Source organism: Pleurodeles waltl, chromosome 11 (genome assembly GCF_031143425.1).
Source record: "Pleurodeles waltl isolate 20211129_DDA chromosome 11, aPleWal1.hap1.20221129, whole genome shotgun sequence".
In the NCBI taxonomy this organism is placed as follows: Eukaryota; Metazoa; Chordata; class Amphibia; order Caudata; family Salamandridae; genus Pleurodeles; species Pleurodeles waltl.
The window spans coordinates 92,524,907-92,550,057 of record NC_090450.1 but is presented as its reverse complement, the minus strand read 5'-3'; the positions used below and the strand labels follow the sequence as shown (position 1 = coordinate 92,550,057).

The 25,151-nt window shown below is 42.7% G+C and overlaps 1 protein-coding gene across 1 annotated transcript in view; it reads left to right on the top strand.

Annotated features, from left to right (window-relative positions):
- PRKCI (protein kinase C iota) overlaps positions 1 to 25,151 on the top strand; it is a 224,825-nt gene that overhangs the window by 80,529 nt on the left and 119,145 nt on the right. The window contains exons 8-13 of the mRNA XM_069213180.1: positions 1,273 to 1,331; positions 5,389 to 5,565; positions 8,419 to 8,516; positions 8,745 to 8,831; positions 9,150 to 9,285; positions 11,284 to 11,371. Coding sequence (XP_069069281.1) covers positions 1,273 to 1,331; positions 5,389 to 5,565; positions 8,419 to 8,516; positions 8,745 to 8,831; positions 9,150 to 9,285; positions 11,284 to 11,371 — 645 coding nt within the window. The remainder of the gene's footprint in view (positions 1 to 1,272; positions 1,332 to 5,388; positions 5,566 to 8,418; positions 8,517 to 8,744; positions 8,832 to 9,149; positions 9,286 to 11,283; positions 11,372 to 25,151) is intronic.

The window sequence follows — 25,151 nt, the reverse complement described above, 5'->3', positions numbered from 1 at the left end:
TTTCAGAGAAGATCACTACAAAAATATCTAATTATTCTTGTAGCAGAACTGGTGGGCTTTGTAATGCACATAAGTACAGCAACTGGTAGAGCTGCTACTTCTGTTGTTAGTGGAATAAGCATCTCTATTTTGACAAAATAAGACTTCAAAAATAGATCTAATGTTCCCCAGAGTAATTACTGGTAGTCTAGATTGAGTTGGGTGCTTTCATTCATCACAGTGTCTGCTAGTGCCATGCATATGCCCAAGGGTGAGTTCCATAATTGCTGTACTTTAAGTGGTCAAGTTTGCACTTCATCAGTGAGGCCCAGCAAGGATGCAATGCTTCTAAGGTTGCCGGTTTTTCTGGTTAGATGACACGCAACTGAGAGGGTCTTTCCAGACAATTCTTTGCGCCAATACTGATTTGCTTATAGTAGCTTCTCACTTGTAGCACCCCAGAAAGAAAAGATGAAATACTTCCCAAAAACTACTAGTGAATACCATATCCATCTTTGTTTTCACCCCTTTTTTCGCCCACTGGCTCTCTGCTAGAGGTGGACAGTAAGCTTGCCTCCTTACATGAGAAGATAGACCAATGCAGCATTATTCTTTGTTCATCTGTATGTAGGAAGAAAATTCAGTGCTTAGAATGTATTCCTACGGAGCAACTCTCCTGTTGATGCTGGAGACCACCTGTTTCTTTTTCTAAATCAGCTATATTCCAAGCACTTTGGCCTGCTCAAATCAGACTAGCTCTGTATTCTGCCACTCCCTCGCCTAACTTCTTGCCAGAAATCACATATCTGAGAGTAGGTTACAGGCTAAACGTTAGTTCAAAATGTGCCCATGGTTGAAAGAAATCCAAGCCGCCATGTAGTTCAGGAGTAATACTTCATTTCTAAACATTAATTAGCACGCACCTGTTCCCAGACTAGCAGTTTAATTTGAAAGCAAAAGTTGTCATAAGTAAATAACTCTTTAATTTCCCTGTCTTTTTAAAACAAAATCTTGGTGATGAAATGCATATTTGCAGACAACAGTGTGGAACATGACTTCCATTAGGCCCAGATGTTTTCTTTATGGCCCTCATGGGTCCTCACTAAAGGAGCTTTGTCTTCCTGCCCTCTCACAATCTGTTGGAAGTGCTAGAATACACAGTAACATAATTAAACAAAACTGATTTGATTTTATAATTTTTTATTTCACATAATTCAAAACCAAATTTGTGTCATAATGTTGTTGGGACTTGATTGAGGTGGTTAATGTAAGATTCTTTTTTTATTATTGTAGTTATTCCATATAACCCATCAAGTCAAGAAAGCCTGGACCATGTTGGTGAAGAAAAGGAGGTAATTTATCTGTAATGTTAGCCTATACTTCCTTTTAAAGACTACTTTGTAATGGGTTTGAGTCAGAAACCTTCTTCCTTACACATTCTGTCTAGGTAAGGTTGCTGAGTTCAATTTTCATTTAGAAACACCCACCTTGACATAGATGGTTGTGACCAAGTTTAATATGCTCCTAGAGTTCTGATTAATAATGCTGATTTCAAATTCCTCAACTTTTGGCTACGTCCCAGGTGCCAGACTGAATTTGGAATATTTTTACCGAGCAGTGCTCCCTGTGTTACGTGGCTCCACACTGCCCTGGAACTGACGGAGAAAACCGTGTATAAATGCCACCCCTGCATGCTGATGTTAGTTCCTTTTTTTCTGGCATGGATCTGGAACTCCACTCCCACCTTTGCGCGTTTTCACATGTCTTTTAAAACATTTTCATCAATGTATTGGGGAATAATGTGTCCACCCAAAAGAACAATTTTTAAGTTGTGCCTTGACTGGAGGAAACCAATGTAGGTCATTGATCTACATAAGGTGTGTCTTTGGTGTCTGGGCTCTAGGCTCAGTTTTAATTTTTGTGTGTGCAATAAGTGTTCCCTCATACACCCCAAGGCGATCTGAGACTGGAAGGTGAAGCTGCATATCGCCAAACACCAGCCATTGCAGCTCTCACATAGGTCCTGCTCATGCTCCAAGTCGAGGGTGTAGACTCGGTCCCAAGGTAGTTCCCACAACGTTTTATTTCTGGCTGGAAGTTCTCTGGTAGGTCAGTGTCCAGCGTAGTCGTAAGAAAGTAAAGCATCGGTCAACCCCATCTTGCCATGCAAATTCCAAGGAAAAGGCACAAGGGCTTCACAATGTCAGTCGTACACTTTTGAGGTCTCCAGCCATGGAAACAGTTCCTTGGGTGGTCCACACATGCCTTGAAGGAGGTCATGCTACAAACATTCAAGGTGCTTCCAGCTACGGCCTGCATGCCTTCACGTCCCTGGAACTGCAGGAGCCCCCAGTTGGGTTACTGCTGGCGAGCCATCCCCAGCACCAGCTTCCTCCTTGGGAACTATTACGGGGCCTCTACCAATGTCGGTACAGGCTTTTGTTCGAATCCAGAGATCCTCACTGGTCCTCACTACATTGACGCTGGGGCCGACATCACAGGCACCAGAGGATGACCTGGTGCCAAAGCCAATGTTGGAAACAGAACCGTCTTCAGCTATGTCTGATGCCATCCTTGTCTCAAAGGAGATGGCTTGAGATTTGCAGCGGTGGCTGCCCGAACACTGTTGATCAAGCGGTTGGCCTCTCTCCCTTCCCTATTTCAGGCTAGCTGTGGTGACACATGTTCCTGCTGGGGTCATCAGAACATGGTGATCAGTGGACTTTCGTCTCTGGCAAAGGGCTGTCTCCACATTAGTGTGCCAGACTTGCAAGCCATTCATCAGACTCTGGATGATCTCCTGCCGTCCTTCAAGGGGATGATGGTGCAGGTTCCAAAGGAAAATGCTATCACCATGTGGTACTGCAACAAGCAGGTTGGAGTGGGATGCTGGGTTGTGTGTCAGGAGGCTTTCGGCCCCGGGAGGTGGTTGTTGCACTAGGGCATTTTCTGGACTGTGAACCATGTTGCAGGTCCCTGAATGTCGGGGCAGACGAACAGAGCAGAAGACATTTGGCAGATCATGAGTGGCATCTATATCCTGAGGTGGTGCAGGGCATCTAGAAGCAGCGAAGAGATCCCTGGCTTGGATATTTTCGCCAGTGTCAAATATGCAGTTTGTTAAATTCTGCGCATTGAAACACTGGATTCATATATGCCTTCCAGTCCCATCCTCTCCTACTCTGAGTTAAGATAAAGGACCGGGCCCAAATCATCCTAGTGGTTGGATTGGTCCAGAAAAATGTGATGCCCAGACCCACTGTGCATGAGCATGCAATCCTCTGGCTAGGCTGACACTTCACGAGGATTTCCTGTCTCAGCAACAAGGAAGGGCCCTCCACCCTAATCTACACAATGTAAACCTGCGTGCGTGGAGATTGAGGGATGGCAGCTAACAGCTTTTGCTCTGCGCTTGAAGTGGTGATGTCATCCTTGCCAACCTTCAACTAAATCCATTTATGCCGGGTGCTGGGACAAATTTGTCGCCTGGTGTGTAGTTTGCAAGACTGACCTCTTGCAAGCAAAGCTGTTGGTCATTCTTTTGTTTAATCTTTGGCCCTGCAAGGCCTTCCAGTGGGCCCTAATATAGTTTATTTTTTGGCCTTTTTGACCTATCTGCGCTGGACCAACCATTCTTATTCAAATCTCCTGTTATGTTGAAATTTATAAAACGTTTGACACACATTTTCCCTCCCAAACCGTTTATGATGCCAAAGTAGAACCTTAACTTAGTCTTGACGTTGCTCATGTGTATGCCTTGAAGAATGTCTTCCTCATTCAGATTGTCAGAGTGCCGCATGAGTGAACTTCAGGCACTTTCAGCGCAAGCACCCCATATTACCAACTTGTCTGGGGAAAAAAGTGGGGAGGACTGGGTCCCTCTAACCAAAAGTGGTGACTCCCTTCCACATTGGGTAATCCATTACTCTACCAGAGTTGTTTATCTCCCCTCATCCCTCAAAATTGGAGGTCCTTTGGTTGGACCCCCAAAAGTGTTCTAAACTTTACATTGATTGTTCCAAGAGCCATTAAGTAGTCACCTTTTTCTTGGGTTTTCTTGAGCAATGGAAGGCCGGGCAGAAGACCTTTTGAGTTGGCTAGTCCCCTGCATTAAGATCAGCTACTCATTGGCCAAGAACCGTTGTCCGGAATGTCTAAGAACCCGTTCCACTAGGGCAAAGACTGCTACCACTACCTTGGCATAGGAAGTGTCTGTCTTTGGCATCTGCCTTGCTGCTGTGTGGATACGCTTATAGCCAGGTCCAACAAGGACATTTTTTCCACTCATTCCTGCAAGAGCCCACTCCTCAGATCCTTTACCTGGATACATACTGCTTTGTGATCTAAGGTGAGGAATCAGCAGTTACAAGTATCCCTAAGAAGAAATGTTAGATACTTTTGCTAACTATCTATCTGATTGATACTGTATCTAGTTTCAGATTGCTCCCCATGTGTGTGGTGACCTCGTTTTTACATGTGAAAAGAACCATCATTAGTACTTTTGCACACAGTTTTCAACAGTTGTACACCGTCCAAGGGCGTGTACAGGGCAAAGACAATAATCTAATATCAGTGTACAAGGGCAGTGATTCTGTACTCTGTCCCTTCTGGGGCAGTCAGTGTGGAGTCCGTACAGTAGTGTGCGATTGCACCTAGCGGTGAGCAGGATCACTGCAATGGAGAAGTTCTCGAAATCCAGTCTCGTGCCGGGGGAGTAATTTAAGGTGAGGACTCAATGCTTAGGTAGAGTATTGACCGGAAGGAGCATTACCAAGTAACTTGTTTATTCAACTTCAAATATGCATATAAGTAAAACTGTATTAAACTAGCCTGATTATACTCACTCCGACCTTCAGGTGGGAGGGTTACAGTGTTGCAAATTAATGGACATTTCAGCTAGTGATTTTATTGCTGTTTTGAAGTAGCATTGAATTTTAGTGGTCAGTCACTTTAGGCCTTCTCAATTGCTCAACATATCTTTGGAAGTTTTTGCACACTAGTAAAATTTAGAGGATTTTCGTTCAGTTAGATCACACATCATTTGTTCTTTTCTTGAATTCAAAGATGTTCCATAGCACTTTTGAGTAATGTCTCATGTAAAATTTCCCTACACCAAAATTTATTTCTCATCAACATAGTTTACCTTTCACAGTAACTTGTTATCAATAAATGTCTATTCGCTTTAATATTAGATACAGTTTTCCAGCAAACCTGGCAAAATTATGTTAGTGATTTCCATGTTATTTCACATGCCTTTTCTTTTCAATCTTTATTATGTAATTGTGGAATCTATTAATGGGGAACAGCTTGGCCTTAACTTCTAGCACTCTGGAATAATTGGCATTGTTAGGGTACTGGGTGTGGTAATTGTTGGCATATTTGTGACCTTCCAATTAATTTTATTTTTAGGCAATGAATATCCGAGAAAGTGGCAGAGCGCCTTCAAGTTTGGGTCTCCAAGATTTTGACTTGCTACGTGTAATCGGAAGAGGCAGTTATGCAAAAGTACTTCTGGTCCGATTAAAGAAAACTGAACGCATATATGCCATGAAAATTGTGAAAAAGGAACTAGTCAACGATGATGAGGTAATCATGATAACATCAAACTTTTATTTAAATACTCATTCCTTGCATGTAGAAAACCAAGTGAGCAATGCCCAGTATTGTTGCCTGTCCACGAATATCAAATTGGTTGGCATTCTCACCTTTTGTAATTCGTGAAGCTTCTTCATGGCCACACAGATAGCCACTAGTGGAGATGAATGGCCTTTGCTCTCCATTCCATAATTTGTATCTATTAACATGTGGAGCTTGTCACTACCTTTTGCTTTTCATGCAATTTAAATAGACTGTCTTGGGAAGAAGGAGCTTCTGCTGGAATATAAACCACCCTCAAGCTGCCATGCATCTATTGTGTTATGATAAAAAAAGTCTGTTTTTTATGAAGCATTGTACTTGACCTCAAGAAAGCTCGTCACATTTGAAATGGAAGAATAATGTTCTGTATTATATCTATTTCTCTGTCACCTGATGCAACTGATGCTCAGTTCATATTGAAGGGTTTTCCTTCTTTTCGGCTGGCATCCATTTTTTTTTTCTGTTAATAATGGTTTTTATTTTGAACCATTTGTAGCTTTTTTGCTTATTTTTGTCAGTTTGGCTATATTTATCTTCATGGGAAGGCAGATATTTTTCTTTCATTGGCTTATTTATGATGGTCTAATTGGCTATGAAGACCTCATTCTGGTTAAGTGGCTCAAGAAATGCAGTGGCAATGTCATAATTTATTGTGGGATGTTATTTTGTTGGCTAAAGCAGCATCCACTAGTCCCATATATTACTGTGAAAAAATGTCTATCACTAGTTCTTATATTTTCAAAATAAATCAGTTTTTGAATTTGTCATCACATTTTTGTAGTGTAAAACGGTCAGACCACTGGATGACATTGAAGGGGGCAGATATTCCAGTATAAATATATTTTCGCAGCAGGTTGTGATATGTCTATTTATATATTTTTATTTTAAATTTTCCCCAGACCAGAGTTTATCAAATCATTAAGATGGGACCATAACCTGGTCTGCAGAAGGCTTTGACGAACTCATATTGTGACTAGATTAATCAAGCCATAGCAACCTTAGTCATTTTCAAAACTATTCAAGAGCCAAAATGCATAGGGGAAACAAAGTGGAATCTCAAGATAATGTGCCATGTTGAACATCATGTCATAACTAAAAACAATCTCTAGATGCAGAGAGAGTTGATTAATCTGTGTAGTTCTGAGGAGGTCCCTGCCTTTTGACACTTTTCCCACATCCACACTCCAAAGCAAGGTAGACCATCTTATATCATAACTTACTTATGTTTTGTGTAACTGTTTGTAAACCTGATCCAGTGACATTTCTTCACATTCTGTTGTTGTGACACACCTCTTCCCCTCTTGATGTAACAATTCCATTTTTTTTGTGTAACGGTCAGTGACAGTGGCCAGTGTATATAGTTTTAAACCAAAAACTTATGGTAAGGACTATAATGATAAGTAGTGATTAGAGATCAACAAGAAGTGAGTATAGCATTCATGACTTTCTATGGAATTCAGAACTGAGATTCTGGGAGATGAACAGTGTGTGATGAGTAATGGTAATTGATTAGAGCAGACCAATCTTGATAGCAGTGATAATGCTAACAAGAAAGAAATGCAAAAAGAATAGATGATGGGCGGGATGTGGAACAAATCAAACATTAAACCACAGTCAGAGATCTGGGTTTAATCCATCTGTTTTTCTGCTCGCCATGCCATTCCAGTTTGGACCCAGCCATATGCAAATCGGTCTTGACCCTGTTCCTCATGGAAACAGTCCAGTCTGAACTGCCAGACCAGGTCCTCCCTGGACCAGAAACCAGCATCCTAGGACTGTTTTAGGGGTATCACCCCTTATCAGCCAGACTAAGTTGAATCTGGTGGCCTAGCAAGCATGTGACCCATGTCTGGGCATACCCTTCCCACTTAGGGCAAGACTGATTTACACTATGGCTAGGTCCAAACTGGGGTGATGGATTGAACCCAGATCTGTCACTGGGGGTGAGTAGTTGAAAAGTTTCAACACTCCATCCATCATTCTATTTTGTGGTATTGCTTTGTGCTCCCCAAGAGGCTATGGTATGCCCATATGTGGGTTCCTTCTCGCTAAGCCACTGTATTCAAGCTACCCTGGCTGATGAGGGGTGATACCGCTAAACTGATCCCAGGATGCTTGTTTCCGGTCCACGGAGGATTTGGCTTGGCAATTCGGGCTGGACTGTTCCCATTGGGAAGCAGGATCAAGACTGATTAAATCTCCAAAGGCCGTTAATTAAGCAGAGGCACTGAAAAGGGGCTCAGATTGTTGTCAGTTCATGGAAAAGAGCATTGAAAATGGGTTGAAGTTGCTGTCCGTGCATTCTGAAGGCACTGGGTCAAGAAGTGAAAAGAGGAGGTGGTAGTCATGATCCAGTCAAGCGTGCTGGGACTCTTACTCTTTTGTAATATTTACTGCAACTCTTAGTTTTGAACCCTTCTCAACTTTCTGTGTTCCAATTCTCTCCCAAAACTACTTTCCAGTCCTTAAGTTCAGTCAGGTGAATAATATGTTGAACATCTGGCACTTTTTGTTTTAATATTGAGGGATTGGGCAGGGACTCGCATAAAGTTTTGCTGCTTCTCCTAGAGGCCTGTTATAACAGACATTCCCCAGCACCTGATCTTTTTTTTTTTGTCAACCAATGATAAATCCCTCTCGTTTGCATAGTTACTGCTAGATAACAATAACACCTGCAGTCCTTCACAGTCTCTCAATATAGGCTCTTAAGTGGTGGGATATTAACCATATCCCTTTAATTCTGAAGATGTCACATAAGACAATCACTTTTTAACTTGCCTCTTTTGTTTGTTTTGGCTTTAGGACATTGACTGGGTACAAACAGAAAAACATGTTTTTGAGCAAGCATCAAACCACCCATTCCTTGTTGGACTACATTCCTGCTTCCAGACAGAAAGCAGGTATGGCTAAACCAGATGTGGCCCTTCTTGGTTGGCTTTTTTCCTGAGAACATCTGGTTTTTGCCTTGTGTGTTGATAACTCCGCTTAAGTCGTTAATAGCTGTTGATGTGACTGCTTGAGGGGACTGTATTGTGTTTTATGAAGAAGATATTGTATTTACCTTACAAGGTGATGTTGGATTTATTTAACTTTCTACTTTTCATAGAGTACCCTTTATTATCTTTCAGACTATTTTTTGTAATTGAATATGTAAATGGAGGTGATTTAATGTTCCACATGCAGCGGCAAAGAAAACTTCCAGAAGAGCATGCCAGGTATATATACCTCATCAAGGTCTTGATGCATTTTTTATCTACAACTAAGATACCACTTACCCCCAACAGATGAAACCACGTACACATACATCTGTCACTAACCATTTGCTGTTTTGTACTTTTCCTTCAGATTGATGTGTTTTTTGTTGTTGTTTTTTTTCACCACTGTTTTTAGTTCACATGCATTCTTAATGTGGGTGTGGGTGTGTGTGTGTGTGTGTGTGTGTGTGTTTGTGTTTTAAAAAACATTTTTTAAACATTTTGGAAAGTGTTTTCAATAAACCTGCAATTTAAATTCATAAATCTCCATTTTAATAGATTTTACTCTGCTGAGATCAGCCTTGCATTAAACTATCTACATGAACGTGGCATAATATACAGAGATTTGAAGCTGGACAATGTTTTGCTGGATTCTGAAGGACATATAAAGCTGACGGATTACGGGATGTGCAAGGCGAGTACGCAAAATTACTAAGCAGAATTTTGTCTTGAACTTAATTTGTCACTATTTTAACTAACATTAAAGTAGAAATGTTAGCTTATGTTTATACGTTACAATCCAAGCTTGTTATTAATCTGCTGCCTTTTTTCTTCTTCAGTTAAGATTTCAGTGTTTACATATGTGCAGTTTTTTTAAAATTAGTATGTTATTCTTTGATTACTCACACCATTTGTTTAAAAATATGTTAATTTGTTTATTATAACAGTGTCATTGGAAAATATCTCAGCAACCTTTACACCTATAATTAGCAATATTTTGTATAGATAGTTTAATGGATTTTTAACAGACAGAGCACCTAATGAACATTAAAATGCAGTCCCGAGCAAATTGTGAACGTGTCAGACTTCCTTTTGTTGCCCTGGATTGTCAGTTTTACTACATCATGTTCTATTATGTCCGTGATTCCCTGTAACATCTCCTCAACTACCCTTTCACAACCCGCAGTCCTGTGTTTGGCTGTGTGTATATAGGAATAAGTGTATGGCACGAACCGCGTTATAAAGCAGCAGAGTGCTTACAGTAGGGGGAGGACAAGAGAAACTGGAGTGAGCACAGCATATTGGAAGTGGTGGCGAGAAGATGATGATGGATGGCGCAGTGCTACCTGACATTTAAGAGTGCCTACCATATCTCTTGAAGCACTGTTCTATCCATCATCATCTTCTTGCCACCACCTCAGATATGCTGTGCTCACAATAGTTTCTCTTGCCCTTCACTTCGGTTGTAGTTAGGGGATATATCATGGAGACGATTTGGCTTTGGCACGAGAATTCTGGGTAGTTATAGGGATGCTTTTATTGAGTGATTGTTTGATCTAGTGTGCCACCTTGGTATTAGCAGTTGAGGGGTATGATCCCAAATCAGGATTGGCCCTACTTCCAGCAATCGCTATCTATTTAGCCCATCTACTGTGTCTCCGAATGTATAGAGTAGGGGCAGAGGGAGGGATTTGATATCTAAGGACCATCAGAAGCATGAAAGTATCCTACCAAATTACCGCCTGTTAGTGTTAAAGGTCTTGGGACTGCCAGTAGATTGGAGGGGGAAGAAGCATTTATTGCAGTGCAAATCCCCTCTGGCCACTTAAACTGAGTGAAGGCACTTTTCCTTAATGGATCCCCTAAAAGTCAATAATTATGTTGAAGAATAATTACCTTAATAGGATGGAAAGGAGCAGGATTCTTGGTCCCATTTGGGTGGGGACGGCCTTTCCTTTGGCGTGCCTTGTTCTGAAGTGGTAGTCTAAAAGAAGTAACTTAACTCTGAGGAGCATGGTCTGTTGATACCAGTCAGTCTTGGTATATATTTCCTCTTAAAGTTGGTGTTGATGTCAGTTTCAAAGGTCAGTGATTTGGTACTGTCAACATGTAATGTAAAGTTGCTGATTGCACCGTTCATGCAATTATAACAAGCTCAATCTTGGCTGGGTTTACATTGCGATACCCCCCAAACATCCAGGTTTAGATGACGGGGACAGAATTCTTCATCTGGGGGTATGATCACTGGATGTAACCATTAGGTATGTTTGACCCATGTACCAGTGAATACTAACGTTCCGGGGAGCTGCTTTGCCCTAGTCAAACGTTTATCTATGCAGCCAGCCTGCCAGTGCTTGTTCAGCTGTCAGCATTTCAGACTAATCTCAATTACACTTCAGTTGACTTCTTCAAATGTATACACCACTGGCATATTTCCACCCCACCTATGTCCAGATGCACATGTGCGCATATTCAGCCATGCACAAATGCAAGCATCCTTCTCCATGTATGCATCCATCAACGTGTGTGCATCCACTTTCATACTTTTACCTGCAAGCTCCTATTTCTATTCACAATTACATACTTCCACCCTGCTTGCATACATGCATGGCCTTTCAGCATGCTTTGCTGGTGATGTTTTGAACACTAAAATGCATGACAATTTGTTAAAAATAGGATTTTTTTCCACTAGGAAGGATTGAGGCCTGGAGATACAACAAGCACGTTTTGTGGTACTCCAAATTATATTGCCCCAGAGATCCTAAGAGGAGAGGATTATGGTAATTATTTACCCAGCTCTCGAATGTCTTTGTTTTATTTACTTCACATACTTGCTTTTGTATTTAAAATGCCTTATGTTTGAATTTGTGTAGAATGCAGATATGTAAGCTCTATTGGAGCAATAATTAAAAAAAAAATGTTTTAACATTTTCATAGGAGCAATATTTGCTTTATAATTTTCATTCTCTTGTGCAATTATTTGGGGTTATAACGCATGTGATGTACGTGTAAAGAAAATAAAAGAAAAATAACACTGCACTTTAAGGATCTTTTCTGCATTGAAAAGCAAGGTCTAAGCTTCTAGTCTGCCACCTTATGTCTTCAAATATTTTTGCATCATAAATAAGCTCTTCATTTTTTTGTGTCTACACAATATTGACTTGTTTTGGTCACATGCGTGAGTGACCCTTTGAATGTAGCAGTAAGTCACTTTACCCCCTCCAGAAGCTGACCTCCCTTGAGAAGAAAACCTTATGGAAAGTTTGTGCTTGTTCTTTTTCACAACTTTAATAGCATAATAGAATTACTCCTTGTGAGAAGTGGGTTTAGGTGCAAAAAGGCCATCTGAGGAGCAGTTGAGTGATAATACAAGGCCAAGTAGCCAGCTTGAGAGGACCAAATTCACTTTCCCACTCAAATGTTGTGATCCTGGGCTAGTAACGTTTTCATTTGCTTTAATGCCTCATCTGGAGAAATTCAGGACATTAAGAAAGCACTAGTTGTACCTGCTATGTAAAACAAGGCACTTGTAGTTCGACCTCCTTAAAGTGTTTAAACATGGGCTATTAATTTTGGCTTTTAACTAAGTTCAAGTGTCAGGAAAGCATGTTTACAGAATATATAAAGATCATCTCAATGCAGCTATTCATGAGAGGAAAATCTTACCCCTGGGACCGAATGATCAAGTTTACTCGCCAACACACAGTACTCCAGAGGTTGAGTTACAATGAAATTCAAAACACAGCCCAGAACAACTAGGGTTTATTTCATGCAGATGTAATACTGTAATGCAGTTTTCTTACTGGCAGGTGTTTCAAAAGGCAGTTTCTTTGGAGAGCTTTGGGAGTGCTACGAATAAATACTCTCAAACGTTAAAATTACCCTGCTGAATTCATTAAGTGGAGATGGTCACTCGTCATTTTGACACCAAATTACTGGGTCTTTTGCTCTAAATTAGTTTTGATCAACATTTGTTACCATGTTAGGTGCATTTTGTTGGCAGTCTGTTAAATAGTTTAGTGTTACCCTTCCACCTTTCAGTGGGCAGGTGTCAATTTAAAAATTACTGCTCTATGGAAAGATATCAGCAGGTCAACAGAAATGCCAAAGCACTTCATGCTGTATCCAGCCACCTCTGGTCCGCTTGCCATTCTAAGTTCTCTCATCGTCTAAGTCTCCTAGACTGCTGCTTTTGATACAGTGGACTGCTGTTTGTGTCTTCCACCCTGGCTTCCTCAGATACCTCTAGCACAGATATCTTAATTTTCTTCCTATCTTTCTGATCATAACTATTGTGTTTTTTGGGTTAATACATCGACTCCTCTCTCTGACCGACATGCAGTGCCCCAGAACTCGTTACTTGACTTATTCTAGTTCTTTATCTGTGCTGTTGCACCATGAAACTTTTCTAGATTCATATGCTGTGCGTTATTACGTCATCTAGTGGATGGATCTGGAGTTCTGTAAGTCCTCTTTAAGAGGCTTGTCCTGGAAGCCCGTTCATATTGTCACCATTTTAAGATTTTTTTTCCCCGTTGTTGGATCTAGAAGCAGAGTGAGGGTTCAGAAGATTTTTGACAATACGTTTTCAACAAAATGTTTTGGGGGGAAACAGAAAAAAACTGAGTAAGATCTACTGTTACAGCAACATGGAGAAATAGATGTTGATTTCCACCAACAAACCATCGAAGAGACATCGATCAAAGGATATGAGAATGAGGGTGGGGGATGCAGGATACCCCTCTCTAGATTTTGTCCAAAGTGCCACTGTAAATTTGCCCAAAAGGACAGCCACAAAGTCTACAACCTCTGCCTGCTGAAAGACCACAAAGCTGAGGCTTGTGACGTTTCCTCTAAATTTCAGCTGAAGACAAGGCAAACACAGAGGTGGGCAGATAATGCGATTAGCACAGTCAAGAGCATCTCCAAAGGACCTCTGCCTTTCCAGCTACGAGGAGAACCTCAAAGGCACTGAAGTAGCTCAGGGTGAAGTCTTTGATACTAAAAGAGCCTTGGAGGCAGAGAAAGAAAATTCAAAGAAGTTGTCAAAGGAGGAGTCAAGAATGCACCCAGAAATAATGGGGCAGTGGTGCAAAGCTGCAACATTCGGACCAGAAATTCAAGGCTACCGTGATACCAAAGGCACCGATGATGAGGGGAAGCAAAGCAACAAAGACCTTGCTGTGTCAAAGTCCAAAGACTGCATTGCCGGTAGACCTTTGAAGTGAAAGGTGATCAAGAGCTCTGGAGGTAAAAAGGGCCCTGAGAAAAGGAAAACTTGATGTGAAAAAGGAAGGCATCGGCTTTGAATAAAGAACTCTTGAACTTGAAAAGCAGCAGCACAGCCCTGAGGCCAAAATGGAGGCGCTCATCTACACTGAGGGAATTAAAAAAAAAATATATATATATAATCCCTTAAGCGATTTCAAATCCCATTGAAGCCCCAGACTCGGAAGGAGCTTGAAGTTGAAGTGGTGGAACTATGGTCTCCAGCAACACGCGAGCCACAGGAGGAGGAGGCAGAAGAAGAAAAGCAACGCTTCTACATGGAAAAACAAGGTCGATTCGAGCAGGGGTTTCTGCAGGAATGAGAGAAGATCGGACGGCAGGACATTGAAATGAACTCCACCACCCCCAGGATGGAGTGGAAATCTACTCCTCCAGAACCTCCCCACCAGATGACATTGCCTTGTACAATACTATGGTAAAAAGAAAAGGTAGCAGGGTCATAAGGGGTCCAAATATAAGAGGAGTAAACATAGTCCTATTTTTACTAGAAACTATTTTACCAACACAGAGTAAGAACCAGTTTCTACCCGTGCTACCATGCGTCCTTGACCAGCAATTAAAAGCCTTCAGCGAAACAGCAACAGCCACCCTACACCAAAGGCAATCTGAGGGCTGATTCCATTACCATCACCACGGCATACAAGAGGGCAAACGCTTTCACCACCACAGCCTCCTCAGCCCACCCACTACACAGAGCAAGGAGGTGGTAGGGCGAAGAATTGAAAGGCTGGCAGTGAAATCATGGTAAATTGCCAACTATAATGCATTCCCTAACTATTGTACACATGATCAGTGGGAAGAAATGGAGGAGCTGATGCCCCATCTCCCAGAGTGATACCAGACATGGAAAAAAGACCCACACGGGAAAGCAAAGGCATTGCAAACACATGCCTCAAGTCTGCACTAGACATTGCAGACGTGGCTAGCAGACAGCTGAGGCTCCTCCCTGAAACGACATGCGTGGCTGTGGGTCTCAGGTTGCAAACCTGAAATACAAGCACCAGCATTAAATATGCCCCTGTCGGTTAGCAACCTCTTCAGGCCAGCAGTGGATGAGTTGCTGCAAAAGATAAAAAAAGACAGTGACTTGCGGAGGCCATGGGAGCCCTTCAGTTCAGGGGTCCATACCGAGGAGAATTGCCACAATGTAGAACATTGTTAAAAGGGGAGGATCGCAATCAGCCATTCCTCACATCAGGTGTGTTCTACACACCAACTCACAAAGCACTCCACGTCAGTGGCAATACCCCTACAAACCTAGGCAGCTATTTCGAGCCAGGTTCAGAGGGACAAGGGCTGCTCTGTGAGGAGAAAGGCATAAAACCAAGTGACTTTGCAGCAGAACCCCACCTACAATCAACACTTATAGGGGGCAGGATAGGAGGATTCCTAAGGGAATGGCAAAAAATAACCTTGGACAAATGGATTTGAAACAGAATACAGCATGAATATTGTATAACAATGCTAAAACCTCTCCAAACAAGAGAAAAGGCAAGGTCTTGCACCCAGAATGAAAGAATACGTTACTACAGGCAATAGAGGACTTCGTAAACAAACACACAGTATAACAGGCACCAACAAATGAGGAAATCCAAGGTTTTTACACAGTCTTCTTTTTGGTACCAAAGCCAAACAACAACCTAAATAATTTTTTGACCTGCTCACCTTGAACAGATTCATAAAAACACGAATGTTAAAAATTGTCACATTAGAAGAGGTCATCCCATGCCTGCAGAAAGGAGACCACGTGGCTACCATACCCGATGCTGATCTACGTGTTTTGGTGAGCATTGAGCACAGATTTCTAAGGTGTGTTGTAGACAAGGTACATTACCAGTTTACATTGTCCCCTTATGTATACAATCTACATCAAAGGTGTTAACAAAATGCCTAGCAGTAGTGGTGGCACATTTGAGAAAGCAGGAAATCCATGTCTACCTTTACCTAGATGATTGGCTAATCAACGTGAGATACTTAACACAGTGGCAAAAGGGCAGAACTGTCATGCACACTCTACAAACTGGAGATCTCCATAAACATGGAGAAATCTTCACCAGCACCGCAAAGAGAAAAGGCATTCTGGTAGTGAGACTAAAATCAAAGGAACTAAAAGCCTTCCCAACCAGCAAGAGAACCCTGACCATGAGCAAACTCATCTGTAGCAGAAGGGACAGTCTATGATAGTGAGGACAGTCGGAAAGACAATAGAAATGAAGGTATCCTGTGTTCCCCTGGTACCCACACACATGGTAACAGACCACTACAGAAGTGCAAACACAATCCTCACAGGCAACAGGAAGTTGGGAGGATGTAGTGGTTGTCAAGGTACAGAAGAATAAAGTCTGGTGGAGCACAAAAAACATAATAGTGGGTGGGTGTTTAACACACCCATCTCCTTCAGTGACCATCATGAGACTAGTATCACACACTATTGCGGTTGGGCGCACATGGAGAAATTAAACAATAGTGGCTTGTCTAGTCCAGAACAGGCAGTAAAACATCTCATCATCCTGGAATTCAAGATATTTCTGTTGGCACTGAAAGCTTTACAACAACATGCTGGAAGACAAGTAGTCTAGATTGAAAAGGAAACTAAAACCATAGTGTTCTGACTTGGCAAGCATTTAATGGTTGGGGGGGGCAGGGGGAGGGGGGGGAACAATCACATAAACCATACCAGCTAGTGGTGGACATATGGAGATGGGCTCAACCAAAAGAGGATAACTCTAGTAGTCATCCACCTACCAGGGGTGCAGAGCACAGAAGTAGACCGATTACGCAGAAAAGAAAACTCCACACACAAGTGTTGCGTAGGCTCTCATTATTCTAAAGAGACTACTGGATGTGAGCGGCAGAATCGGCTGTGGTGTGGGAGACTGAGTCTAACCCACTACAGGCGACACTTGACGGCATAAACCAGTTTTTTTTGCTCCAGTTAACCAGCAGTGCCTCATCTCCACCAAGAGCAGGGATTGGGCAGCTGAGCGCATGACATAAGTGACTCTTCAAGGAAATCGTGGTCACTCAAATCTCATCCGTTTCTCTGTTACATCAGTCTCACATATGAAAGGACAAGCAGAGGCAGTATATGTTTCACTAAGGTTATAATGAAGCAACTGCATCTTAGTTAATAAAGCATGTACTGCAAATAACCAGGACGATGAAGCATGACAGGATTAAAATAGTGACGAGAAGAGTGAAGCATAGCAATAACGCTACCATGTTGTCACTAGAGTCAATAGACTAATTCCTACCTAGCCTATAATAGAGCACAGCATGTTAAGCACTAGTCCTGCCCTTCAGGTTCCCCTGGGAAGACATCATCCACCATACCTGAGCAAAGGCCTCAAGTCTGCATAGGCAGCTGTAGTGAAGCAATCGGCATACAGTCGTGGTCATCTGGCTGGAATCTCCCTCTAACGTGTATTGGACAGGGAGCTGTTTTAATAATAAAACAGCTGATGTTCTGATAAAATGTCCCTACGTAAGGATGTATATATTTCTATGAATACCAGAGACAAAGCGTTACCACATTTACCAGTAACCTATCTTACTGCAGCCTTGAGAGAAGCACAGAGTGAAAGAAATGTCTTGTTTAAGAACACAGTGCTGGCCTAGCTAAAGAGCAGCTGGATAGATAGAAATAAAACATGACCGCAAATGTGCCTATTGTTAAAATAATAAACGAAGCTGAATAAAATATATCTAGGTTAAAGTGCACAGCTGCAGGCCTGGTCTTGTTAAATAACATGCATGAAGCTATAACTAGAATGGCTACACAACACAAGTAGAAACTAAAAACATAAAGTGAAAAATATCTTCCACAGATAAGAAAACCACAGAAAGACCTTTTTGCAAAACAAGCAAAATGTCAAAACTTCACGTCCAGGTAGTTACACAGGATTAGAGGGAAATACCCTGTTGATACATTGGTCAGGTAGACTTGCTTACACCTTTCAAACAATTCCATTGATACCTCATGTGCTGAACAGATACAGAGAGGCCTCCGTGATGCTAATGCTCAGTACCCCATGGTGGGCCAGACATGGTTCTCAGAGTTAGAGTGGCACAGGACAAGGTAATAAAACTACTGCCTCACCAACACGTTAGCAGGGAAAGGTGGACAGATATACCACCCAGAGCTTGCAACCCACAGCTTGGTAGTGTGGTTCCTAAGGACTTAGTTTGTGACCTAGTGCTTCCATGCACAACCATGGAGATTTTTAAAGAGACCAGAAGAGGAAGCACAAGGAAGTGCTACACTCCAAAATGGAACAGGTTCAGACATTGTTAAAACAAACAAGGATCCATGGATACAACAAAAAGGCTGGTGTACTGTTAGAATGATCAATAGCTGATTCTACAAAATGAAAAAAAAGTCACAACTTTGGCATTCATATCCAGTGTATCTGTAGGAAGCTAGCTCTTTTTGTACAATGTGAATACCGAGTAAAGGGTCTAGGGCTGGTGTCTCCACCCAGTCGATCGCAAGTTACCTGTAGCTCCCAGACACCTTCAGAGCAGCTCATAGCCCTGAGTTCATTTTTAAAGAAGCACAGGGTCACATTTTCCCTTTTAGCCTCAAGGGAAGGCTGTGTTTATTTCACATTATCATCAGGCTGCAGATAACAGGGCCTGATAATGAGCTTGAGTCAGATTTACGACCCAGGCACAGAGGTGAAGAACTGAAGCACTGGGGTATTTAAATCGTAACTAAAAGTCCTTGTGCAACTCAATATTGAAGATGAAAACTAAATTATGTTCAATGCTTTAAAATCCGAGAAAATGAAAAGTTATCCTACTATTTTAAGTGAACTTTTCATTTTCATTTTCTCTTTTTTTACCAAAGTGTTGCTTTTACAAACTGCAGACCTCTGGAATCCAGTGACCACCAGAATACTGTGCCATAGTTATAACCGAAAAATAGTCATTTTTTTAATGAGGAGAAATTTTAAATGCAGCAGAAAAATGTTCCACGTTATGAACATTTTTGCACTTTACCCATATAAATATATCCCATTCATATGCATTCATATGCATACATGTTCATGCATCCTCGAGGACCACACTCTCAAAGTATTTTGTTCAAAACGTAGTATCTGGCTCTATTAACATGAAGCTTAAAGTCAATGAAGCTGGGCGCAGGGGCGTCTGGTAACAATGCACCAGTTGCTTAGCCGTCAGTAGTTCACATTGATTTTTAGTCATAAGGCTTGGCTCTTGTTACAGAAAAGGTTGGTGACCCCTGGTCTAGGGGTCCACCAGGGAGTGGACAGGGCTTGCTATGCAATCTCAAAGTGTTCTATTTAGGGGGTAGTGTGGTAGAGCAGCCTTAGGTTCACCACAGAGTGCAAGACATCAACAAGTACACACAATAGTCATTAAATTAGACACATGATTCAAGAAGGACATCCACACCGATTTATAAAACTAGCAGGTATCTTTATATGTTTAGGCATCAGAGAAAATCCTTTGGTCCTCTTCTCGACGTCTCAGGGGCGAAAGGAGCAGAGGTGTCCTTAGGTGTCAGATTTTTCTAACTGGAGCAGTTGGCGGGGGGGGGGTTCTGCGTGCAGAGGCTAAAGGCGTTGTCAGGAAGTCCAGGAGGGGTGAAACCACGAGGGCTGGTAACCTTGTTGGCACCGGTTGTCCACTTCAGCTCAGAGACAGCAGGTGGATGTATGACTTCAGGTGTCAGGTTTTGGTGGTTCCAGCGGCTTCAGAGTCCCTTCTTTTGGAGTTTGTTGGAGAACTGGTCTCCTGTTCGCAAGAGGTCTTAAGTCTTTTTCGAAGGCAAGCAGTCCTCCCAGGTTTCTGGCGTAACAGCTGCAGATGCAGATTTCGTCAAAGGATGCAGACAGGCTTGCGGGGGGCTGTCCTTGGCCTTCTTAGATTGTCAGGATCTGCTTCTATGGTGCCATTGGCTCCCATAAATACTGAATTTAGGACCATTAGGGGTGTGTAGGGTGGTAGCCAGTGGGCTACTGACCCTTGGGGTCACTTCACCCCTGTATGACCTCTTTCTATGGGAAGTGGACATAACCCTGTCCCAGAATTCCTAGGTATGCCATCACAAAGATGGCTGCTTCTGAAATTTCGTGTCCACCTTGCAGGAGCCCACTTTAAGGGTGGCACAAACCTGGAGGCGGCATACCTACCTGACTAGCTAATTTTCCCACCTGTCCAAGTGCCAAATGGGCTACAGAGGAGTGACTTCCTCTCCTGTGAGGGGAGCCAGATTTGCATTTCAAAGGTGGCAGCCCTTTGAGGCTTGCCGCCTTAGAAAGGCTAATCAGCTGGTCATCATTTGGGAGGGTGAGTTACACCCTCTTCCTGGACAGATTTTTGTTCTGTGCCTCCTGAGAGCAGAAGGTTCGCACCCAAAAGGCCAGAACCGTGTCTCGGGTGGCAGGCTGTACGAAACCAGTCAGTGAGCATACCAGAGGCTTGTAGGGTTTCGGGGGGCACCTCTAAGGTGCCCTCTGGGTGCATGTATTAGAAAATCCAACACTGGCAGCAGTGCGAGTTCACCAATATGTGATGTTTGATATCAAACATCTTTATCTTAAGTGAAGCCATCATGTGGCTGGTGAAGTTGTATTGACCAGTATCCAGCACATGCATTTAAAATGAGTTTCCTGGTCACTTAATATGTCTGAGAATTAACAAAGACATAACGGGCATATTTACTTGTGCAGGTATGCCCTCACATGTAATATAATGCATGCTGCTTTAGGGCTGTAAGGCCTCTGTAAGGGTGACTTATTTATATTGCATGCAGTGTTGGGGTTCATGGCACACAGGCTGTGTTCCATGTCATGTTTTCACTTTTGTCTGCTCCAAGACACGCAACCTGCAATGGCAACCTGCCATGTGCTTGGTGAGGGGTCCTCTTAGGGTGGCACAACTCATGCTGCAGCCGTTAGGGGATCCTCTTTAGCACCTCAGGCCCTAGATACCAGCGGTATCACTTACTAGGGACTTACAGAGGGTGCTAAAGGATTGGCCAGTTCCACAGTTTAGGGGGAAAGAACACTGGCACTGGGGACCTGGTTGGAAGTGACCCACTCCATTTCAGACAAAATTGCATCAAAGAACCAGTCAAAAAGGTGTGGTGAGGGGTACTACAACAAAGAACCCAGTTCCCTAAGGTATCCATTAAATACATCTCTATTGCAGCCACATGATCTTCTATACACGCATTCCCAAAACAATACAGCTTGGATATCCAAACAAACAAGGATGCACAAGTGGGACCGAAAGCTCCAAAAAATTGTTCAGATTCTCAAGCTTATTTCAACCTGGATTCACATGCTACCCTCCCATCTCCTCAGAAATGAGAACGACAGGAAAAAGAAAAGCTAAAAGGTATAGAACAGAAGTAATAGCAAATGCGAGGAAGTCAAAACCAGCAGGAAGTTGCCAGAGTGAAAAAATAAATCTTAAGATGGCTACCATGCAAATTGGTTTCCAAAGCACGTGTTTGACATCACAGATGAAAGGACAAGTGCACCAAATGGTGGACAGGACCCAGGAAAAAAAGAGGGGAAAGAATAATAATTCTGGACTGAACCACTAGATGGCAGAATAAAGCACGACATATGAATCTCAGATACTTTTTCAAGATGCTAAACTTCTCATACAAATAAGCAACCATTTTGGTCACCTCCCTCATTGCTTCTTTTAACCTTTCCTGTCACATCTAACTTTAACACTCTTTTTTTACCTCATCTGTTCACAAAATCTCTCCCTACCTTCTAGCTATCAGATCCTAGATGCCTTTGCTCACTCCTAAATCTATCAAAAATCATGATCTTTTTCTGAGGCATCCAGTCATTCCTCCTTAGGATCTTAAGCTATCTTTCCTCCCTCCTTTCATCGTGCACCTCCTCTTGCATCCATAATTTGGGTGTCATTTTATTTACTCCAGTCTTGCATTTTCTGTTTAGCTAAAGTACCAGCTCGACAACCTCTGTACGATCTGCTCTTTTTTTACCACTAAAATTGTCATATCCACTCCTTGTTTTCTCCTGTGTAGATTGCTCTTTTTTGTTACTGTTAGGCCATTGTTCATATCCCTTACTCCTCTAAACTTTCTTTAATTCTGTTTTTCAAGTTCCCTCCAAAGCCCCCCTCCCCCATGCTCATCTCTTTACTTGTCTCATATTGCTTTGCTAGATTCTGTTTCTCTTCAGCTTCAGTTCTACTTTAGTTGTTTTACCTCCCTGGTCTATATGTGTCCATAGCCTAGCCCCTCCCTGTCCTTCTTCCCTTATTCAACTTTATATTCCCACTTGCCTCCGCTGTTTTCTCCTCCCCTCCATGCGCCTGCTTAAGATTCCAATAACCTTTTCATTGTCACACCAAAGACCAGAATTAATTACCCTTTGTTGTACTTTTTGTGCTCTCTTACGGTTAATTTTTTTTTGGTGCTTCTTTAAATGCACATCTGTTCCAAGAAGTGTTCTTAGACAGTTTTATCTCTGCCAAGCAAGGCTGATTCATTTTAAGGTTGAAGCCTACCAGACAGTGCAGCTATCTGATTTGCTGAACACTTCTTGGGAACATTCTGAACGTTGACCTAAGAATGCATCCCATCGATTGCTTACCATTGGTTTGTAACTAACATTTGCTTGCTTTTTGTTTGCTGGCTTTATTTGTTTTAGGCTGTCCCAGCATATGTTTCCCTTTCGTGGAGCATAGCCTTTTTACGGTATTCTTCCACAATTGCCTACTTTCTGCAAACAGGCCTTTAAATTTTATTCTTGTCACATTTTCTATGCATTCAAAGAAAGATTTCAAATGTCAGGCTTTGTCTTGTGAGAGAGCTTTGTGTTTACCTTTCCTTCTCTGACTTTAAAGTGAGAAGATTTACCTGACAATCTGACGTGCGAAAGCAAAGGCTTTCTTTTAATCACATAGCAAAATGTAAATGTGTGTAAATGAACAGTGTAAATATTTCAGAAAATATCAGAATAAGAAAAGCACAAATGAAACAGATTTTTTTTTTTTTAAATTCTGAAGTGTGCTCGAAGCAAAAAATGTTGGCGTGTGTAGCTGTTTTATACACATGGCTGTGTACAATCCTGCTGTCTAGTCTTGTGCTCAGGCGTGTGCAAGTTGTTTTTCTTCGTCTTTTCGAGTCACGAGGAACTCTGACTCCACCTATTGCTGGTAATGCTTATGGGCTTCTGCGCCATTGTTGGATTGTTTTTTTTCTCTGCCATCGGGTTCAGACGTGTTCCGTCAGCTCCGGTTCTATGCCACGTGGTGTTCTCTATGGGACGTCCAGTTACATCCACCTTGTTGGTTGAAGAAACAGGGCATCTTTATGGGTTCTTAGAGCTAGAGTTGGCTCTCCTTTGCTTCAGTGGTCCACTATTTCTGCACCCCATACCTTCAGGGCTCCTTCCATACCTTGACATCAGAGAATGTGCATGTTATGGAAATAACTCCATTCTGATACTGGCCGAAGTGTCAAAAATAGTAGACCTACATCAGGTATGCAACCTTAGTTCCCTGGCCATTATTGAGGGCTCTTGCTCGTGTGCCTCCCCTTCCGAAATAAAGACTGTTCAATCTGTGGTGCACCGACATTTGAAAAACACACTGGACCAGTTAAGTGGACAGGAGACCAAGGCCAAGCAACAGCAGGAGGCTTCTGGGACAGAGATCCAAATTTTGGAGTTGGGAGAGGACTTGTGCTCTGATGTTGACAAACCTCCACCTGCCCAGTGTCCTTCTACCAAGACGGCCACATTGAGTACAGTTGCCCCACTTTCCATCTCCCAATACTACACAGAAGCTGAGCATCACCCTTGAGAGTGTCTAGTGTTGAGCTCAAAGGCCAGCAATGAGGACTCAAGCCTGATACTGCTACATTGCTGTGATCTGCACTGAGATTGAGTTAAAGCCGTCGGGAGTACACCACACCGCTCGACATCTAAGCACTGTGCCAAGACACACCCTTCTGCCTCAGCAGGCTCTTCAAGTTTTGACCTCATAACCTCCCTTGAGGTGGACCTTGGCACTGAACAATTTGGAGCCGAAATCCCGCTCTGCATGGGCAACTCATCAGACTTGCCGTTCTCCGAGGAAGTCAACATCCAGAACACCATTTTCTTTCACCTCAGAGGGTCAGGAGCAACCTATCCTCCAGCGGATACAAAAGGAACTTGACGCCAGGCAGCAGCAAATTCATATTCATCCTGGCACTGGGCGAATATTGGCTAAACCTGCGTATCAGACCAAAGACTACCTCTTCCCAAAGAGGAAATTGACTTTGGATGAGGCAGTCATTCCATCCTTTGGATACTGCACCTCGAAAATCTCAATGCCATGATAAGGTCACATCACTGCCGCCTCACACTTCACCTCCACCATCTCAGCCCTTTTCACCACACCATTGCCCAATCACCCCGCTGCTACCTGTGAAACTTGCACCAGAGTCCCCTCAGGGTTCCTCAGCTTCAGGGTTTTTTGGGGGCAGTGGAGAGGGGTGTAGCCTATGTCTCACTATGACCCCTGTGATGCACCTTATGACTCTTAACTACCTGATGATCCTTGGGATGATTATGCTGTGGATCCTCCAGGTGAGTTAGATCCGTACCAGTATCTTCTCCAGATGATACAACTTCATATCATGAGGTACTGCAAAGAGTAGCTGCTTACCATAAAGTCACCATACATAAAACGCCTGAGGGGGATGACTTTCTCATGGAGACTTCATGCAGTACCTTCCAGTGCTTGGGGGATCACTCAAACTGGCCTCTGACTTCTTCCAGGAGACAGTTAAGGTGCGAGTCATCACACCAAGGATAGACACGACATTTAGAGCTTCCCCTACAGACTCTCCTTACAACCGGGTACAACTGCCACCTGATTCTGGTGTACACTGCACGGAAACTTGCAAACTCACAGGGCACGGGGATATCACCCCACTGGACTGGGAGAAAAATAAGGTTGATGCAGCTGGGAAAAGGGTAACGGCTCACTCTGCTGCACAATGGTGTATCGCTTATACCATAGGGTTACTCTTATTACAGCCGTTCCCTCTGGGACAAGATGAGTTGTTCCAACACCTCCTGAACCAGTTCAAGAAGAGGGGATCAGGAGTTTGTATCAGAAGGGAAGATTCTCTCCAATACCAACATCAGATGTGCCTTGGATGCAGTATCCTCACACACATGCCTGGCTGCATGTTTTTGGTTTTAAACCAGAGGTTCAGCAGCATCTGGTCAACTTGCCTTTCGGTGGTGAACATCACTTGGG